At 37.6% G+C, this 21,882-nt stretch overlaps 2 protein-coding genes across 5 annotated transcripts in view; one reads left to right on the top strand and one right to left on the bottom strand.

The window, feature by feature from the left end:
• The window catches only part of LOC106132033 (uncharacterized protein KIAA0930 homolog), a 42,458-nt gene extending 21,295 nt beyond the window's left edge, over nucleotides 1–21,163 (top strand). The window contains exons 1-7 of one of the 4 annotated variants that reach the window (XM_060944806.1): nucleotides 1,566–1,704; nucleotides 6,398–6,538; nucleotides 15,455–15,703; nucleotides 16,195–16,348; nucleotides 17,631–18,086; nucleotides 18,430–18,579; nucleotides 19,042–21,163. In XM_060944806.1, coding sequence (XP_060800789.1) covers nucleotides 6,431–6,538; nucleotides 15,455–15,703; nucleotides 16,195–16,348; nucleotides 17,631–18,086; nucleotides 18,430–18,579; nucleotides 19,042–19,082 — 1,158 coding nt within the window. In that variant the 5' untranslated portion in view covers nucleotides 1,566–1,704; nucleotides 6,398–6,430 and the 3' untranslated portion in view covers nucleotides 19,083–21,163. Of the gene's footprint in view, nucleotides 1–1,565; nucleotides 1,705–6,397; nucleotides 6,539–7,358; nucleotides 7,401–15,454; nucleotides 15,704–16,194; nucleotides 16,349–17,630; nucleotides 18,087–18,429; nucleotides 18,580–19,041 lie in introns of those variants that run through there. The other 3 variants (XM_060944805.1, XM_060944807.1, XM_060944808.1) reach the window with 3 other exon arrangements.
• Nucleotides 1–21,882, bottom strand: part of LOC106132032 (phosphatidylcholine:ceramide cholinephosphotransferase 2) — an 84,008-nt gene that overhangs the window by 11,831 nt on the left and 50,295 nt on the right. The gene's annotated exons all lie outside the window — the stretch shown is intronic.

Genomic DNA, 21,882 nt, shown 5'->3' with positions numbered 1-21,882 from the left:
ATTTGTAAATTGATGTCATTGACGAAAACCACATTTACGCTTTGCAAGCGGAAGCAACTTTATAATATATTTATCTTTTATCGGGTAAAAATAACGCTGTTTTTTATTGCTTTGTATGAAATATCATGGAGATAGTTAAGAAACAGCGAGCGTAGGTGGTCGGATCGGTAAGGTTGAAATGCTTGATGCGCAGAGGCACAGCTTCGAAACCCACCTAGGCTATAAACCAATTACTATTTTCTCAGTCATAGTTTGAATACTTACCTACCGATACTTTTATGGCGAGGGAAAACGTCGTGAGGAAACTTGCACATTCAGGAACCATGATTGATCCAATACGGGTTAGGTTTACCTGCAAAGGTTGTGGAGGCCAGATGGGGGTCGCTTCGCGTAAAAACCTGACTCACCCAGGATTGATGGTAAAAAGCATACCTGGGCTCCTCTGTGGAGTGGTGAGGATGCAACCGGAACTTGAGCCAAGAGGAAGAAGTTAACAAACAAGCAAACTTATTTGCGAATTTCAAATATAAGTGCCGTGTGGTTCCCGGCACCAATACAAAAAAGAATAGGACCACTCCATCTCTTTCCCATGGATGTCGTAAAAGGCGACTAAGCTTACAAACTTGAGATTCTTTTTTAGGCGATGAGCTAGCAACCTGTCACTATTTGAATCTCAATTCTATCATTAAGCCAAATAGCTGAACGTGGCCATTCAGCCCTTTCAAGACTGTTGGCTCTGTCTACCTCGCAAGGGATATAGACGTGAACATATGTATGTATGTATGTTCAAATATAATTTGGAATGGAAAACCTTTTATCCAATAAAGAAACTGAAACTGCTAGACTATACTACCGGGTGATTCGCTCGGGTCTTGGGATAGGGCAGTTTCGGATCGATGCCGACCTCGCTCTCCCTGATAAAGGTAGTTCACATCGAGTGTACTCGTATGTGCATTGATAGTTATTAGGTATAACCGCGCTCATGGTTCCGCGGGCTTAGAAACGGGTAAAAACTGCTTTAGTTTCTTTGTATGTTTAACATCGACTATTAGCTAGTCACTATAGCTAAATAGTTTTTAGATTATGAATACATTTCTTGCCTGTTTTGAGGTCTTTGGGCCAATTAACGTTTATAAATGATTAAATCATATTTTTATTTTACTTGATGTTAGTAACTATATTTTTTTCTACAGCAAGATCTGATCAATCATAGTTATATACGACCCGTAGAATACGAATACCGATAGTAATTAAATTGACCTCACCCCGGCATTCTGAACTAATGGAAACTGACGTCCCGCGGGATACGGGCGTCCTTGATTGGCTACCAATTGCCGGGACCTGACCATGGCTGATGCCAATCTAGTTTTGTATTATTTGCCACTCCTTTGTTGCTTCAAATATAATGTGTAATTCAACGATAAAAACAACGTGAGTGTTAAAACATTACTGATTATCTTAATTCCACAGTCTTACCTAATCTATCAGACGTTATGTTTGTCGTCACCAAAGATATTTTCAATCTATCTTTGCCGCTCGAAAGCAAGGTCACAGAACTCGCTTTTTCATCGTATATTTTTGGGTGACCTAGACCGTGACCAAAATCTGCTCGTGTTGAGTGAAAGTGGTCATTGGCTCGTCACTCGCAGACCGGTCGCTGTTGTCTGCGCCTGTAGAAAGTCTAAAGCTATCGGACGTTGTCGGGTAAGCATCAATGTATATCCAAGGTCACATGAAATTGACCTCATCATGTAAATGAATACTAAAACTGATGTCGCAACATAGTATTTGTGTAACATGAATTATTACCGCCGGGGAATTATCTTTAAAGTATACTCTATTGTGCGATAGCTCAGTTGTAAAGATTCACGTACTGTCAAGGTTTTAGAACAAATTGGCTGTAATTATATGTCGCGTCGCGGGCGTAACAACACAGGCACTCGTAAGTCTACAGCTCTTATTGGCATTACAATGGTTCCCGGCACCATTAAAAAAAAGAATAGGACCACTCCATCTCGTTCCCATGGATGTCGTAAAAGGCGACTAAGGGATAGGCTTATAAACTTGGGATTCTTCTTTTAGGCGATCGGCTAGCAACCTGTCACTATTTGAATCACAATTCTATCATTAAGCCAAACAGCTGAAAGTGGCCGTCTTTTCAAGACTGTTGGCTCTGTCTACCTCGTAAGGGATATGGACTTGATTGTATGTATGTATGCAATGTATATAAGTCAAAAGTAAACTACGTGTGGATATTTGTGGTGAATGGGGACGTTGAAAGTGATCTTATGTTAAAATTAAAATAAGTTATAGCTATTAGATGCGATTTTTAACTTGCCCTTAATTTGGTTTTCTTAGTATCCATACGTTGATTATATCAAGTGTCTTAACGGAGGAAATAAACTCTCACGACAAAAGGATTATCAAAAGTAATGCAACTGAAGATCTGACTGATGCAAGAGATTGGCCGTTCAACTAAACAAACGTTACACCTTCATTTCTAGGTGTAGATAGATGTCAAGCTAGCTATAATTGTCATCTATCGCATGACTTGTAACCATGAGCAGTAATGAGTAAAGTGCACAAGCAGCGGCCTCTGAGCCGTCGTGCGCTAGCGCCATTAAATGTGCAGTTAGTATTGTTCGCGGTAATGCCGTCGTAAACTCGTTTTATTGTTCGGTTATATGGCACTGCGATGTGTTATTAAATAACCATTTCGATAAGTCAAATATAAACTTTTAGCATGACGGAAAGCGGTTATTGTTGTGGTATATTAGTATTGTAGCGGTATGTGTTTGCGGATAAAACATAAAAAAATTAAATAAATTTAAATAAACAAGATTTGCTTATATATTAAACCTCGTGCCTTTTTGAGCCTCGAACTAAGTTGGTTAACTTATTAAATATCAGCCTGCGCTAAATACTACTGGGTTAGATTTTATTAATAGGCTTGAAGTTGTTTGATAGATCACTAGTTACCTACAGTATAAGCAGAACCGAAAATTTCTTCGGTGTATGTAAATTGGTACAAAAACAAAGCATTGTTTCGACCTTCGAGATGGCCACGCTCGAGGTAGGTCCCGTCCCGAGGTCGAGACCTGGTCGTTGCTCCCGAACCCACCGGCTTGGTGATACATTGCGAATAATCTCGCGAGTTCAGCATCGATTACATAACAGGTGCTCCACTATACGCACGCTAGACTTTTCACTATTTTTGTAGACACGGGTGGGCGTATATTTATGATGTCAACAAAAGTGCGTCTAGAGCTCTCGAGAGCTAGACCGAAATGACAAGTGTAAACATTACAGGCCTTGAAATGAGCACAAGTGGAAATGAACAGTTGATTCTTTCGTCGGGTGTTGATGATAACATATGTTAGTTTTTACATCGTCTGTATACATTACGGAGGTAAAACGCGGCGGGGGTCACTGGAGCCAATATAGGTCGCGGATAGGGTTGATATAATCAGGTAAATGAAATTTTCTGATGAACGCATGTGGATCTTCACTTTTGTCCTGAAAGATAAGAAAATTTACTCTCGTCGTCGTTTTATTATTTGGGAAACTAGAAATAGTGGATGTGTGGGATCGTCAATTTTTGTTGTGAGTTATAAATTATAGGCACCGAATATCGAATAGTGGACTCCCGGCTTCGAATCTCAGCTACAAACGATGCAACTGTGAATAGGTTAAAGAATTGCAGTCAATTAGACATCCACTTTTGCTTCATACAGTTGGTTGATGATAAAAAAAAATATTCGGGTGATTCCTAGCCCTAGGGGTCGGTCCAAACGACCCATACGAGCGGGCGAAGCTCTTGGAATGGCTCCAGTTGCCCCAATTATTTCGGGCTCCGCCGCCACGCTCCGGCAAGCAGACGTTCCACCCAACCCATGTTCTCAACATTTTATATCACCTTACCTAACGACAGTAGGTCTGTCTTATACGAGGTCATTCATACCTTTATAATTCCAATATTTTTTATCATTTTGTTACATTGTCTTTTATTTTTATTTGTGCACTATTGTTTCTATAAACTTTTCTGATCAGGCGATCGTTTAAACCGTGTTTACAAAATTAAATATAGCAGTGATGTGTGTCAGTGATAGCATGATGGTTTCCACTGCCAACTCCCGAGCTGCGTAATGATTTGTTTACAGCGGCTTGGTGACTCATCACCACGTCACGCTCGCCCATCACTAGTCACCCGCTGTAATCCCACTGGTGATGGTGACGTTCAACTTTCGTTACTACATTAATATTGGCGTGACTAACTAGTTCAAAATTTGCCTATGAGTAACAATTTCATTCATTACATTTTCTTGTGGCGTCTTCTCAAAATTTACTTATTCATACTTGTTTTACTCCAAAAATACATAAGATGATTGTACCAGCTAAATAAATATTTTGTATTAACACTGATACGATATCTGATAGTAGGTACAGAAAAAGATCGTGGCACGATAATAACAGTTACTTTGTTTAATATATTTTATTCCAAAACACAATGAGAAACATCAATGATTAACGTTTATCAAATACTACAGTCGAATAATTGTACGCGACACTTAATAAAAGCGCGTTAATTGTACTTTTGGAATCGCTCGTTGAATAATTTAAATTGCAAATCTGTTCGCAATGAGCAATACTGTTTTTGTTGTTTGTCATTAAGGTGGCAGTTGGGCAAAAACTGGCCGTCCTTGGCGGGGCTTCGAGAGCGTTCCGCTTATCGTCGTGAAATAAATAACAATTTGCTGTGATAACGGCTCTGCCGGCGACACGACGCCCGGCCCCAGATATCAAAGGAATTTGTACAGATGATGTACCTCTTTAACGATCGCTGTATAGCATAAAGATAGCTGTTCATACTTTGTTCCTTACTTCATTCGCATTAAGATATAATTAATCGCGATTAAATAGGCAAGTTTTTATGCATTTCTTAATAAATTGCAGAATATAGAAACAGGAGGCTGAAGTCTTGTAGAATCAGTTTTCCCACAAGCTTTATTGTTTACAGAGACACACTTGCATAACAGAGCAGCATAGAACCAACCACATGTGTTCATTGAAATTGTATGGGTCATGTATTATGTGCACATAATGGCGACCGCACTCCTAACTGATTCTGCGAGGTCCTTGAATCTTACAGCTGAATCTCTGAGAAGACAATGTCATTCAAATTTAAACCTTATTATGGGCGGTATTATGGTCAGTGAGATAGATATCTCACGGTACATACAGTTGCACGGTACATACAGTAGTAATACAATACTGCGTGGCAACCTCGTCATCTTGCTTGATGACTGTCTGTTGATGAAATATATTATTACATGCACATATAATAATTTCATAGTACTTATAGTTTTGTGGTGTCTTATAAAAACTCATCACAATAAAAAACGAAGAAACGAAAATAAATCATTGTAAAGAACAAATAAACAAGAAACTTAAAGACTTATTTAATATTATTTGCTCCTTAATTTAAGCTATATCCCTGATTACAAGATCACGGAAGCAAGACTGACTTGTCCACTCCTGTATCGGTGTCATAGAACTACCCTGGGCTCCAAGGAGGCGACAAGGAAGATGTCAGGCCACAAATGGTTGTTGTGTGAAATATGTTACTGAAAGGTCTGCTAGTGAGGGGTCCCAACGCATACACTCTTATCATTGATCGAGATTGAGCGCGTCTCCTGATAAATATATTTGCTTTAGATACCCGTATCTCTGATCCGGTTCCGTCTATCGTCTAAACGTTTACTTCTTACAAATATCACGTAGTTTGTACTCGTACAACTAACGTTTTCAAACATCTCGTAACTATGATATGCTGGTACGAATTTACGTATCCACAGGAATTCAGTCATCCAGTGGAGTGCCGCCACGAAAAGCCATGAATTGCGAATGTCACAAACAAGGTCACTTTTAAATGTTATCTTAATGACATTTTTTATTATGAGCCTGATAGTTGCTACGTTAATAAATTTTAATGAAGTTGCTACATAACCATAACTGTTGCCATTTTCTCTATGAACGTTGTTTTTAGTCAGTTGTTAGTCGATTCGTTGTTGTTTCAATTCTGCTGCAAATATACTTACACGTAATTAAAACAATGTGATCGGCGACTTAAAGCCAGTTGTTTTTACCAGCTTCATTTTTTGCAAAGATTGACACAAAAAAGTCATTATTTTTAGTTCCATTCACTTTTCATTTTGGACTGCTAGTGGCATCATATTTTCTCAAGCTCCTTCGTGCTTTGCAAGCACATCAAGTCGATGGTCCCGTATAGCCATGTCAGATGCCTTTAGGCGGCCTGAAAAATCTGACACCAGTGGTGGTCACTTCCACACACGGCATATAACTTTTAATTTAATGACTGTTAATTCTGTTTGTGTAGGTGTTCTGCGACATCGTAGTCCGAGATGGAGAGATGGTGTGCGTGGAGCTGGTGGCCCGCGGCAGAGGCTGCTCTGCGCAAGCTGTCATCTTTCTTGGCTCCATCCGTTACGACGCCCTTGCCGCCGTCTATGATTCCAGAGTGAGTAGATAATAATGATCTATTATACATAATAGACTTTTTTTTTAATTTGGAATTTAGATTGTTTGTGTTTTTGTGGCCAGATGATAAGCTGACTTGCTTTGATCCACTAGTTGTTTAGAATATGCTCGTATAGGTTCTTCGTCAGCTCTATCCGTTTCGCAGCGCTCTTTGACTTTAGACAGACGTCTACTTAAGGCATTATCTTAGTAGAGCTATTGATATTCTAGATATTAACTTATATTATGCCATTATTTTCTTGGCATTTGTTCTGATTATGCCCTCTCTGGGATGGAATCTCACTTAAATTTGGTTTATTAGTTTTCTTTGGTGTAGTTTGAATACCGCAAGGATGCGATTTGGATCCTTTGATTTATTGATGATATCTTTTGATCCGTCGATGTTTTAAGTTAGATCACAATCGTTATAAGTTGTTACAAAACTACAGATAACTTTAAGCTGCTACTTTGAACATGATCCACACAAACATGCAGTTAACATCATCTTACAATATTCCGAAGAATTTGTGATTAGTGTTGGCGTTCATTATTATTATGGTACAGATACCGTGGTTTACACAAATAAAATAACATAATTATAAAGAGGCAACATTAATGTCAACTGTTATTAAAACAATGATCAGTTCAAGTAAAAATAATTTCGTTTCACTCCGATCATAAGAAATGGGAAACATTTTTCCGCGGCGGCAAGTACTTTCACCGCGACGTGAGATTGCAGCTAGATTGTGTATCGTTCAGATAAGCTATCTCTCTCGGAGAGGCCGTATGCTTGTCACCGCTCTCACAAAGTGTCTGTTGTTGTGACAAAGGAACTGCAGATGATGTGTGCACACACGTTTTTGGTACTTTGTTAAATTTTGTTGCTGTTTTAATTGATTTTGATAGTAAAAAAAAGTTGGAAATATGTATGACCAAAGAAGATAATGATAACCTTATCAGAATTGTGATACAGAGAATATAGAAAAAATGGTCAAAGTCTAAATAAAATTAATAGTGACGTGGGCCGTGTGGTTCCTGGTACCAACAGAGAAAAGAATAGGATCACTCCATCTCATTTTCATGGATATCGTAAAAGGCGACTAAGGGATAGGCTAATAATCTTGGGATTCTTTTTTGAATAGTATCATTAAGAATTCAAAAAAGAATCCATTTAAATTACATCATTAAGAAACGTGGCCTATCAGTCATCTCAAGACTGTTGCCTCTGTCAACCCCGCAAGGCTTTAAGATGTGTTTTGTAAGAATGAATGAGTGACGTAAAATATCCCGGATATAATTTCAGATTGCATATTAATTAGTGTCATTACACAGTATAATTAAGGAAGCCTGTAGTAATTCTACATATTCTGAGGTCTGTAGGTCAGTTAGTTAGTTGTTGCCGCAAGATTGCAATCTGTGTATATAACGATGTGATTTTCCGGCCCGATAAATTTATTTTCTTTAAAATTATGTTAAATATTTGCCGAATATACGGTTAAGTGATTCTGTTTTTAATTAGTTGTGCTGCATAGGTTCAAATATTATATGTAATGTAAACCCTCTTAGATGAGAACTTGATGAGCCAAGGGTGCCTGTTAGGAAATCGACATGTTAACACAAAATAACTATGTTATAACTTCTTCTTTAGGTTTTAATTTTCCATAATTCCTATCAGAATCGGCGTAATTAAATCGATTGGAGCTATAAACACGATGATTATCAAGGCGGAAACTGATTGTGCGTTACATCACACCGTAGCGTAGCCGCCCGGCGCGGGCGCATCGTTGATCATGAGTGCGCGTGCACTCGCCGGAATTCCGACCACGCCACATTCAGAACCGTTTACAATGCAAGTATATGCAAGTCTCTATTCTATTAGTGGTCATTTACTATTTGGTTATTTAATAATTGTTTCACACCTATAAAGAAGTGAGTGAAATTTATTTTCTCCATCAAATCAAAATGATGTATCTTAGATAGACACAATAGGTATCTTCATACTCATTTTCTATATTCTCTTGACCCCAGTAGTTTGGGCTGGACGACTGGTTGATATGCCCGTCATTTAGTCAGTGTTCCTTAAACATATGCTGGGTTTAATTTCTAGAAGCATATAGGTAAATGAACTAAGTATTACTAAAATGGTGTTCGTATCAGCTATCGTAGGTATTAGCCAACCGGATCCGCCACGGATGAACGCATCGATAACGTTACAATGTTCGAGTTTATTGTAGGTAAATACATTGACACAATGTTAATCGCGGGTTTGTTAAGGCTCTACTTAAAATAAAAGCTTTCTGTTATTTACAATTTTGTGGTACACATTAGGTACGGTGTGTGACAATAAAGCATTATTTGTTCTACTTGCTAAAGCTCATTATGTTTAAGTTCATAAGCTTATTGTTTTAATAATCGTCGTAATCCTTTATCATTTTTTATTTTTAATGCGTAGGTACAAATAATATGGAACATTGTACTTACATAGTTTTGTAATGTATCCTACTAAATCTACTAATATTATAAATGTGAATGTTTGTAAGTGTAAGGTGTTTGTTGCTTTTTTACGAAAAAACTACTAAACGGATTTTATTAAAATTTAGTACATGGGTAGAATAATACTTATTATCTCTTAATTATCTCTAAATTCCCACGGAAGCGAAACCCAGTGTTGCAGCTAGTATGTTTATAAACCAGTAAAATTTACTATTATAGAAGCCATGCGTATGATAAAACCGTTTGGTCAGCTAAAACGCGTTCCAGGAACAAGTTCGCCGGCAGCATTCCGGCATTGGTGTTGTTTGGTACTGCCGGTAGCTACGTCACACGGCAAACACTCCCACACCACTATTTGTTATAAACTGTCCACTATGTTTGTAATTATATAAAAAAAAAAACCTTCCTGTATGATACTGGCCAGTAGAAAAAAATGAATATGTTTTGTTTTCATGATGGAACATAATGAAAATTCCAAATGTATTAATACGCAAGTCAAGTCATTAGTTCATCATTGAACACAAACTCTGTATTTAATGCCAGTTAAATCGTTGATAACGTATGTAATATAAATTCATTTTTTAAACCGATTGAATTCTTAACTAACTTTAGCATTTAGCAACTAGGTACTCATTACGATTAAATAACTTATTTTGTTTTAAGATTCGTCATTCGTCGATTTCTAATTAACAATGAAGTCGGTTAAAAATATATACGTTGTTAGTTACAATTACAAGCTAATTTTTTCTTGAAGTTACAAATTAAATTTTATAACTTCTCTCCTCTTGGTCGACAGGACAATTCGAAAATTAAAAATCACAATATTGTACTAACAGCTAGTGTAAATACAAATGTTTTTCTGACAAGTAACAGATTATGGGTAATGAACGCCCACCTTAAAACCTCCAGCATAATGCGTTTTATCACTTATCTGTTTGTGTTGAAACGAACGTTAAACGAATTTATTTAATTATATCTATGCATGACGCAATATCCTCGGATTGGTCTGATACCACTCGGCTGACCTCAGCCGGCCCACGCTGACATCTAGGTAATACCGAATAATTGTATAATCTGCGTATGCCAAATTGGCTGAAACTAGACATGAACTGCTGTACGGGATCACGCACTTGCTAAAATAACACTGTGCTTATATTAGATCATAATGTTATGTTAACAGATTACTCACTTATTTTGTTTGTAAGAAGGTCACAAATCGCTTATTTGATATCGAGCAAAGATTCAAATTCATGCCAGATTATGTAGTTAAAGTCTGTCATTTCAATTTTTCTCATGATGCGATTCTCATGTTATGTATTTATGGTCGCATATGCTGCTTAACCTGAGTTAGTTGTAGTTCACATTCGTATTATGAGTCATAAATCCTTTAAAAAAATCAAAATTATTCCTTGTAACAAGGAATAGGTTTGAATGTTCTATTAATTGTGTCACCGACAGGACATAGTGGTGTATATTTTAAAATAGAATAGTAATACAGTAGGTAGTGACACTGTGGGTCTCCGTAACTCATATTGAATGTTTGCAATGCTGCGGTTTCCGTAATGTGATATAGGTAGGTTTTTTTCCTCATGATGTCATTTTGTTTTCAATTTAAATACCTACATTTGATATCAAACTAATTAATCTCTTTTTTACTACATACCACGATATCGGTGGAATTTCTGGGCTACATCAGTAGCATTACATATGTTTTTGGTCTTAAGTCGCTACCCCTATTTCATGAGTGTACTCGATGAGATTCGGACAAAATGGTGTTTCACCTCGACCAAACTCAAGTCATCACTGTCAAGAATAAAACGAATATTAAGAAGAAAGTTGCTTTAAATATAAAATCTTCACAACAAAGTTTCCGTAGTCATCTAATGCATGACGTCACGGCTTCAGCTCTAGGAATTAAGGTGAACGTTCCAGATCACTAATGAAGAGGGAAACCTCAAGACTAACCGAGTCTGGCCGAGTTAGCAGTCTCAGAGCACTTACTGATTAACTTATCATGTACAGTCAACGACAAAATTATACTTACTTACAGGGTGAAGTTTTATTTGGAGAATGAGAAAGGATAAAATAAATTTTACGGTCTCATTAAAATTGGTTGATCACCTGATCATTCTGTTAGCATGGGATAGTATTTTTGTTTTATATTTCAAAAATGATTTGCAACTTGTTTTGATTGCAAGAAGGATGTTTACAAACAAAAAAAAACCGTAAAAAAGAATATCATAGAATTATTGTTACGGTGGGAATCGTCCAGATAGTTGTAAATCAGCTCGTAAAAGCCAAGGGTAGCATCAGGCACGTATAGCACCTTTTGTTGAAAAAATTCTCACGGGAAATAACATTTTCTTTTACCTTTTGTGCTTACAGGTAGGTAACGGTAATTAACTCTTTGTACTGACACAATGACAACATTTAGCAGCGCGAAAGTTCGTGACTTATGAATTAAGTTAAGCCGTAAAGAGTAAGATATGAGAAGATGTTTGATATAAGGACATATGATGTATTTATAATTGTATTGTAATAGTTATTTTACTGAAAGATCGCGTTCAGCTAGATTTAGGAGAAAGCTGCACATCTAAGGAACTGGATGCTGTAGCCATGATCTGATATGAGTAAGGTTCCCCTGCAAAGATGGAAGGTCAGATTGGAAGGGAAGGGAGTGGCTTCAAACCTGACTTACCCGAGTTAGTTTCCGAATTCTATGATAGTTCACTACTACACTACAGAACAGTTAATTTACTATTGCTATATAAAATAATTTAATACAATTGTTTCAATAGGTAAATAGATGTTTTAAATGTTGATATGTTGACTGCATCTTAGTTAACTTATTTGTAAATTATTTTCTCATGTAAGTGGATTTATTGTAATATTTTATGAGAATAAATTCTTCAAACCTAACCTATTTAAAGGAGAAGAAACTTAATTTTGAAAGCTAGACACGAAACAAAGTAGCCAGACAAAGTTACCCAGTTTGTATAGTTTTAGTGTTAGTGGTGTGGTAGACGTGGATGACGTCACATCGCCCACGCCGCCCCACGGCGGGGGTTGCGACCTCAACCTACAATGCTAGTTCCTACGGATATCGCTACCTATCGTTTTAACCCCCCAACTGTCTAACATATTGTTCAGATCGCACAACTGCTGCTGCTATCTACATTTCAAGCAAAATGTTATGTATCACATACATAATTATGTCCTAACATTACCCTTAATTGATTCTAAGTTAATCTTAAAATCTTATACTGTGTAAAATTTACTTTACGGGGTAGACTAAGCCAATAGTATCATAAAGGTAAGAAGGCATCCTTTATTAAACAGAAATTTCTATACCATATGATCAACAATTGAATATTTCAAAGAATGAAAATATCAATGGCTTTTAGATTCAGTTTGTTACAGGTTGCTAGCACATCGCCCAAAAAATGTATTTCTACTTTATTATTTATTTTAATGGATAAATAATTGACCCTATTACACGATGCGTTTTCCCGTGAAACGATAAGAGGGATAGTTTAAGGTGTTTATGTGTTTTTATCTATGGCATCGTACCGTGAATAATGATTTTGATGCGAGAATAGTTTGACTATCTACATATAACTTTTCCCTTCTCGAGTGACTGACAGAATGCGCAGTCCAAACCGTTGGGGTCTAGAAATTTGGCATGTATGTTCTTTATGTGGTCTAAGGGTGCTCAAAGAGTTTCCCATGGGAACGGGAATTTACGGTATTTTTCGTTTTACCACGGTGGAGCTGCGAATGTATTCTAGTTGTTTTTAAAATCAATGCGTTTTCCTGTAAGGCTGACTTTACATCAATGTCTAATAACTAAATACAATTCTCCTAAGTTTTATGATAAATGACTTGTGTGACCTATTCCGCTTTGTTTCTACCGTGTGACCTGAATTCAGGGCTTGACACTTCCAGTTGTTCATGGCTGCCTACCATTGTGACCTACATACATAAGACCACGTCTTCTCCTCAAGAGGAAGGCAGTAACTACAAATATCAATTTTCTCCTTATCAATTTCTCAATCAGTCCACATCCCCCTATGATATGACGTGACCCACGTATATAATCACGCCTCTTCCTGTGATGGTCGAGAGGCGCCTTCGTCAGAACTGGGGCACTCATTGCACCCTGATCGCGATCACGATACACCCCGTAGGTAGTATCAGTCTGAGACCGACTTTATAATTAAACTGAGGGATTTACCTAGTTTCAAATCGAAATATTAAAATTTTATGTTAATTAACAAAATATTTCCTCTACACTTTTTTTATTGTGTGTTTTTAAAGCTACTTAAAGGAATGTGCTTTTTCCCTAGTTCTTTAGGTAGGTTTAAAAATTCAAATGAAGATCAACCGTATATTTTGATCTTCTATTCGACGCGTGAATTGTTTATTACTAAGTTTACAGCTAAGCGTAGGTATCGAAGTACAACAGTGTTTAATCACAGCACAATAAGGGTAACATCGTTGGAAAACCGACCTTATCGCGCGAACCACATTACGGTGAATTATATTATAATGCAACCGATGTCATTATGTTAGACTAATGCGGAGTGCGGATATAGGTGGATATCGGGAGCGCCGTTATTTTTATACGCTAGTCTTTAATTGTCGCGGTAATAACCCATTGTTTATCCTTCTCACGTTTACAAAGGCGTGTTCGACCTTATCAATGCGGTGTAAGGTTAAATTTGGATTCATCATGCTCCTCGGGTTGTGCAGAACTAAGGATTCTAGTTTTTTAATTTTTTTTTTATTCCATTAAAACGACAGGAAACGTACCCATGATAAAACATAAATCTGTACTGGTGTATTTAGATTTTTTGAAGTCACGAGTTTACTAGACGTGTCTTATTCCTAGAAGGGATTTTATGTAACGATTCATCTTTTAGACGATGAGACAACAACCTGTTAGTATCCCTGAATCATATCACTAAGTCATCAAGCTTAACGTGGCATTTAAGTCTCATAACTATATAGACTTCTTTCCCTTTAAGAAATAAAGTTGTGATAAGGGTATGTTTATTGTAGTTAGGTTTCAGTTAGTGACGACGAAGTGGATGTTAATTCGCATGTGGCGACGCCGCGACGGAGACTTGTTGATATCCCCCGCCCTCCCCTCCACTCGCCCCCCACTGCCCCGACAGAGGTTACGCTAGAACAAATCGATCAATCAAAGGCTTCCGATCATTCTGACTGACTGAGGTTCATGAATGTCAACTTCAAAACATTTCGCTTTATTTTTCTTCAGTCGCTAGTCCATCTCTGTGCCAAATTTAGTTCTTATGGGTCTTGTTAGAGGTTTATTCGTTATAAAAATATGTTACTCTTTTATTATATTGGTAGGATGTATTGTACAGATACAATGATAAAGCAGGCGCGAAAACGTTACTTAGACACAGGGAAGTTTTGTCTGCTTCTATTTCGATAGACAAACAATAGTTTGTATGTATGTCTGTACAGTTGAACGAACCCTGTTGATGACGATGCCTTCGCACTGACCTGCTGCGGTGCTCCACTTCACAAAGAGTGCTGAGGCGGCCCACTCATGAATATAACAATTAACAATAACCACAGCTATTCGATCGTCATTGTATCATTGATCATAATTGTAGCCCTTGGCTCCGCTTCTGTGGAAATTAGACAATAAAGAAACAACTAGATTTTGAGAAGATGCTTACTTCAGTTTCCTCCATTTACTTCTTGCCGATTTTTATGTTTCATACCTGAAAGTGAAGAAAGAAATGCTTTTCTTCCACTATACGCTAGTTTAAAAAGAATAACAAAGAAAATGTCTTAATTTAGCTGAACTCGCCTGTTTTGCCTGCTACAATTGGCGTTTACGAAATCAACACATCTTCAAACTATATTAATATTTATAGATGCGCTAATACAGGCTTTTGATATCGTTCGACATAATCTGCATTGTTCACAAGATATCCACAAGCCACGCGGTTGACGATCGTGTGTGAATCATATTCTGATAGTGTGCCGATTACACGATAAATTTGCATGTTACTCCGGGTATTATGTATGACTCAATATGTTTTGTCATGTATTTTAGACTCCGACGGAATTTGATTTGGACCATGAACGGAAAACTACAAATCGAACATATGGGCTAATACTTCATTAGTTATTTATATCAAAAAATATCGTGGATAACTTTATTAATATTAAATGAGTATTTTAATGACGCCGATATAATTGATTATACTTATATAATAACGCACACAAATCAGGTCAGGGCCAGGTTATTTATGGACGTTCAAATGGTCAAAAATAAACGCCAGGATAGAGATTAACGATATTTTGGTACGAAACCTTGAAACCTTCTTTTCTAGAACCATAATGAAAAAATCATGAAATAAAATTTTAATTTATGCACTTCCAGCAAACGTCTCTGTCAACGAAAGTAGCCCAGCGCATGTCGTTCGGCCTGCTCGGCGGTAAGAGCGCGGCGCGGTGCGAGTTCGTGCGCATGAAGGGCCCCGCCGGCAAGGGGCACGCCGAGATGGCGGTGTCGCGGCCGCACGCCGCCGGCGCCGACACGCCCAGCTCGGAGCCCGGCGCGTGCGCCACCGACATGTGGGACGACGACTGGGACGACGACCCGGAGGACATGTTCATATATCGTCACCAGGTGAGGACTGTACTCGGCATGTAAATTGACGAGTTTAACGTTAAAATCTTGATAAAACACTGGATTTGTGCTTTCACAGCTGTAGATTAATAATTCTTCTTACGAATACAAGTGTAGGATCTGACGTCAGTTAGTTTTGACGAGCCGTATTTATTTCATTCTGCAGAAAACTCTAGCTGTCAAGTGACATGTATTGACTGGTATCTAACGTCACTTGTCTATTAAATGTCAAAGTAAAGAGTATTGGAACCCCCAAATCTAAATATGAAATTGTTCATTTATATTACCAATTCTATGGCTATAGACCCACCTTTCTTGTTATTCCCTCCCTTGGTCTTGGTCTCGTGGCCATTAATGGTTAAATTTGTAAATCAAATTATACGGTGACATTCAAAGTCACAGTTCAATATAAAACCAAATTCTCTTTCACCGTGGTATGGTTATGATAAATTCTAAAACCAATGATTAAACTAGTATCATAATATCCACAGCGTCGACTGAGCGACCCGAGCGCGAACCTGAACAACTTTGTGCGCGGCGCGTGGCGCACCAGGGACTACAAGGACAAGAGCCGCTCCGAGAACGAGGGCCTGGACTGCCTGGGGGGCGCCCTCGCCGAAGTGGAGGCCGGGGACGTGAGAGACGGTATGTAGACGTTACAAGACAGCTTTGTTGACGCATGTGTGCTGAGAAACCAGCTTCGGAATGTACAGTCGGCGGTCGAGAAACATGACCCACTCGAGAAACATGTTCATAAAATGAAAGTCATAGAGGGGGTTCAGGTTTCTCTGCTGTTGTAAGAATGAAATGAAAGCACTTTGAAGATTGGTTGGCTCGCCTGGAAAAGTATAGATTTTTGCGATGAACGCAAAGTTATATTGAAAAATTGCTTTCATGATGGAAGTTTAGAAAAATTTTGCCCCGTTTTGCATGATGTGTAATTAGTACTTTTATATAAAAAGTTTTCTGTAAGTCTAAAACGGGGTCGCTCTTTTTTTGATGTGAATTAGTTATTCCTTGTTTGAGAAGTGTGTTTGTTATGTTTGCACGCCGGTCTTTTAGATAATCAGCTTTACAGCTTGTGCGCTTTTTGTCAAAGACACCGAATTTTTCTGTAATGTTGCATATAACACGTACTAGTATTGTTACCACACCAAGTGGTAACAATACTAGTACGTGTATTGTTACCACTATTTTATACGATTGACTATTTTCACACCATCGTATAGTAATCATCTTGTAGCTGACTTTTATGAAATTCCATCTACAAATCATGTAGGTTTTATACTTTAAAAAAATTATTAATTAATTCTAAATCTTCTATTTCTCTTTGCTGTCGTTAGTTAAATGTTCGGTGTCGTTGTCAGCGAACAGCTTTCGTCGTAGTGTGTGCATGTGTGTGTGCGTGTAGTAGAGCGCTCGGAGGAAGCCGCCGCGGAAGTTGCCCGACTCGTGTAGCGATCAGTTGGCTCAGTAGTCCACATTCCTGATGACCCTTGTTTGTAACGCCGTGCCATGACGTGCTGATGTACATATTAACTTGATTCACTAATTTGACTGATATCCATTTGGATGAGCAGGAAACAAACGCTTGACTAATTGATTGAAGTAAACAATAATCTTAACAACTTAAAAGTAATAGATTTTTTTGTGGTTTTTGAAGTGACCATAAAAGTGTGTTTACGTAATGATTATTAATTAAAGCGTATTTGCACTCATGCAGACTAATTGGCACGCCATTGCAATGTCTTTCGTTCATCTGCAGTTACAAGTTAATTTCTCACGAACGATAAGAAATTTCCCAATTTAATGCACCAAAACTGCGCAGATGAACGAGACAATTTGATTAAATGCAATCGTTTCTCGCGTGGAGTAGAGTATCTCTGGTCTGAGTTCGGGTGACTGACGCGTTGTGTGTTGTCCGTAGCGGACGGGGAGTCGGCTTCCTCCTCGCGCCGGCCGCCGCGCCGCGCCTGCGAGCTGGCGGCCGACGCGGCCGCGCTGGCCGACCTCGACGCGCCGCCGCACTACACGCTCGACGACGGCTGGGCCACGGTCACGGTGCGCGGCAAGGAGGAGTTGCCTTGCTGCGATGATTTCGAATTAGTCAACGATGACAATTGTCCGCTCGGAGTTAGCAACGATCAGAGTGATTCACGGTCGTGTAACGAAGTCAAAAGCGAGCCCCGTCCCTCGAACGCTAGTAATAACCGCGATCGAAACAGTTGCGACGCGCGGTGGTCGTACGGTAGCGAAGTCGCGAAGGAGGAGCGGCGCCAGCTGGAGGCGAGCAGCGGGCGCGGGTGCGCGCCGCCGCGCCGCCTCACGCCCGACGGCACGCGCGTGTACTACTGGTGCGACGTGCCGCGCCCGAGACATGCAGGTAGCTGCAGCTGTTTGGGGGTTTCTGTTCACTCGTCTCCTTTGCAACAGAACTGCAGTTGATACGTTTAAGAAATTGACGTTATGCTTTCTTAATTTCCAATATTAACTCTTGTTTAATGTAGCTCAATGTGTAATATGATGTGTTTTTTTTTACAATTTTAAAATTTTGAAAGGCACATTAAATTCTCAATGTAAATTCCTAAACAATGAGATATTGGCTGTCTACTGGTTAAACCCTAAAATAAAGGTTCTATAACTTTTATGTACGGTGTGCATTCAAGCTCAAGTAATTACAATTGTTCTTATCATACTTTGTCACCACTATCGTGTTTCTATTTCAGAGTTAGACGACGGCGCCTACAACCCGCTGTGGGCGATGCGCGGGTTCTCGCAAACCTTCCACTTGTGGAAGGAGGGCAAGCGGCAGCAGTCGGCGCCGCTCAACGCCTACCTCACTTACGTCACCTTACCCTGGTGGAGCATCACCAAAGGTATAAATAACTAGCTTTTGTTCTATGGGAATTAGGTTGTAAATTTCTTACGTTTCTCGTTTGATTCTCAGTGTTTCTCACTTATTTTCTAAATTGATAATAACACTTTGTCATACTGCATCTAACAACTCTAACTCTTAATGATTTTCTCTTGATGAGTGGCTCGAGGCATTACGAATTAACTGCACCGTCAACGACGACGAAACGACTTTTTATTATGACGAGAAACGCAACAGCGACAGCTTTTCGCGCGATAAGATCGGCGACGCGCTTGCCCTGTTACAGGGGCAGTTTTTATATGGCATGCATGGATAGTGTAATTTCTCCACATAGTCCTGTCACATAGCTGTTCATGACTTGCTGAGTGATAAAACTTTGTTATGTTTATATTCTTAAAAATCATATGTTATTGACATAAAGTTTTATATATACCTATAGTTAACATGTTGATCTTGGTTTCAGATATTTTAGACCACCGCGAGGAACCGATCTTGACGTTCTGAGTTCACATTCCACGTTTGCACCCCGTCTCACATTCTATTGTGACTTCTTATCAATGCTACTCGGTTACAAGTGCGTATAGATAGAATTTTATGTATTTATGGTATGGTAAAACAAAGTGTCTCTTTTCTATAGCCTTCGAATAAATTCATGATATATTGGAGTGATGACATAATTGTTAGTTTAATTGCCGATGGAAGTGAAATGAAAATTAAAAGCAAGCACAAAATTAATGTTTACTGATATAAACAAGTAAGATTACGGCCCAAGGTTTTGTTACATAGACATGATTATGTCTTTAGTCTTTATTTGTGTTTCCACGGTACCATGTTGTCCTTATTCTTTTTATATCTTGTGACATATGTGTGTATGAGTCATTATAACCTTACTAAAATTATGCATTCTCTCATGTGGTAAGGTATATTTTTGTGGTTAATCATTGACAATGCCCACAAATATTTGTAAATCGACTATTCCACTATCGATATTCCGCTAGTTAGGCTAACAAATTGTCGTGTGATATCGTATCGTGTGTACGTCATTCAAGATGATATTATAATGATGCTAGTCAGTTATGTTCAAATAGTGTAAGTTAATTATTTTTATATTGTGTGCGCTTTGTGGCTACTAATGCCATCTATGATTGACTTGATGTATTTGTTCCAATGTTAATTTTTAAGATCTATTCCTGCATTTAGGCCTAAATCTAATTTGGCTTAGATATTATTAAAGTAAGTTGGCACTATTTATAACCTATACCTTAACTTTATAATTAAATAAATTTTTCAATATTAAACCAAACTTAGTATTGTAATTTAACTGTTATATTTATTCTGATTCGGAAACCGATTATAATTTCTTATTCCTAGTTTAAACTTAAAAATACGAATCAATATCAACCTAATATATAAGATACATGAAGTTTTAACTGACACAGATGACAGTTTAGATATTTTCTTACAAAATGTAAAAAAGGAAACTAATTAAGCTGCTTATAACTGATAGACCATAGTTATTAGAGATCGGAATAGAAAATGTCACTGTGCCTGATTTATCTACTATAAAAAAAGAAATTTTGTTACATGCACGAGTAAGCCTTGTATCCAATACGCAGTATGTATGCTGTGTCAATAGAATTAATATTTGTTTATTAGGGCCTTGTTAGGGCTAATCTTCGAAACCACTGAACCCCATGAAAATTGTTTCATCGTTAAAAAAGAACATTGCCGTGGCGGGCAGCTAGTACGTACATATACCTATATGAATGGCGAATCATAACTTTTCAAAGTAAGTTTATATGTAATGTTAGTACTGTTAAAGTACAATACATATAGACACACATATATATATGTAGATTTATCCGGTAATTACTTAATTTCTCCGCTTAACCCAAAGGTTGACTGTTAGAATTAAGTCCGCCCATTGTATGAACGTTGTTTGTACAATAAAGTTAAAATGAATAAACACCTCACTATTTTGATGATTAGCCTTTCCTGCATTTTGAAATATTCGCGTCTCAATTATTGTGTAGTGGATACAGGACCATGGTTGCTATGCCTTGTGCACGTAATATTGAATAAATAACCAAAACGAAAACGAAAATATTTAATAAATATTACCAAAACTAACTAGTCAACATTTTTAAGTTAATATAAAATATTTAATTTAATTACTTTGATCTCTTCGCTCTTTGTTTATAATTTCTTGAATTATACCTTTATTTCACTGGCTTTTGTAGAATATTTGCGTATAAAACCTCATATTGAAATCAGTTTTAAGCAATGAGCGAGCGCGGTTGCGTATGTTGACATACTCGTTTTATATTTCAACCACCTCGCTTTTTTATGTTTGATTATCATTTATTTTAGATAAAATGCATATTTTTTAATAGTTATCTAAAATTTACATCATGGTCTTAAATTAGGCACAATAAGTGGTTTTTAAAGAGAGACGATTTTTCATATAACATGTATTTTGACTAATGTGTACGGAGTGAAGGATGAAGGAATTGTATTCTATTCTAGTCCGACTGCGCAAGTGATTGCGTACTTTGTTATGTATCATTTGACTGAATAAAATATATTGGAAGCAAAAATTTATTTTATTATATTTCTTAGATGTTTTTGTGTCCGATAAAATAACTTCTCCGTGTCTACGAGTAAAACTACTATCACAGAAAATATATAAGATTTTTTAACAATAATTTTTATAACTCTTATGGTAGCGAAGAGTATCATCTCGTTAATTAATGTTAATTTAACGAGCTGCATATTTCTCTTAAGTGTGTGGTAATGAGACAGGAAGTAGCGATGAAGAACCCTCGCCGTTAATTGGAAAGTCAATAAAATGTGGCCGAGAGCTGTCTGTGTGTTTCGACGTTGTTGGAAGAGTCAACAAACCACTTTATTTTGTTTTAACAATTAATTTTAATTATAGTCGTAAATGGAACGTTCTAGTTCTTATACAAAATATATAATGAAAAATAATAGTTACGCCTCTAATTTTTTCACTATTTGTGTGAAATCAAAACTTCATCTAATATGAACAATGTAACTATATTGGCTAAGAGTTACACACACTGTTTCAGTTAAACAAAAAAGCGGGAGAATCAATTGAAAAATGTATTCCCTGCTCTTTTGATTTACAGATCTTCAGATTGATTTCAGACATACCTATTGATGTGTTTTCCAAGACATGTCTCGTGCGATGATTATTGAAATATACCTGAAACAAACAAATACTTCGTTAGTATTACCATTAAATATCAAGAAGTGATATTAAGGCATTCCCTATCTTACGAAC

Source organism: Amyelois transitella, chromosome 6 (genome assembly GCF_032362555.1).
Source record: "Amyelois transitella isolate CPQ chromosome 6, ilAmyTran1.1, whole genome shotgun sequence".
In the NCBI taxonomy this organism is placed as follows: Eukaryota; Metazoa; Arthropoda; class Insecta; order Lepidoptera; family Pyralidae; genus Amyelois; species Amyelois transitella.
The sequence above is the reverse complement of the archived record's forward strand: the minus strand, read 5'-3'. Positions and strand labels throughout refer to the sequence as shown.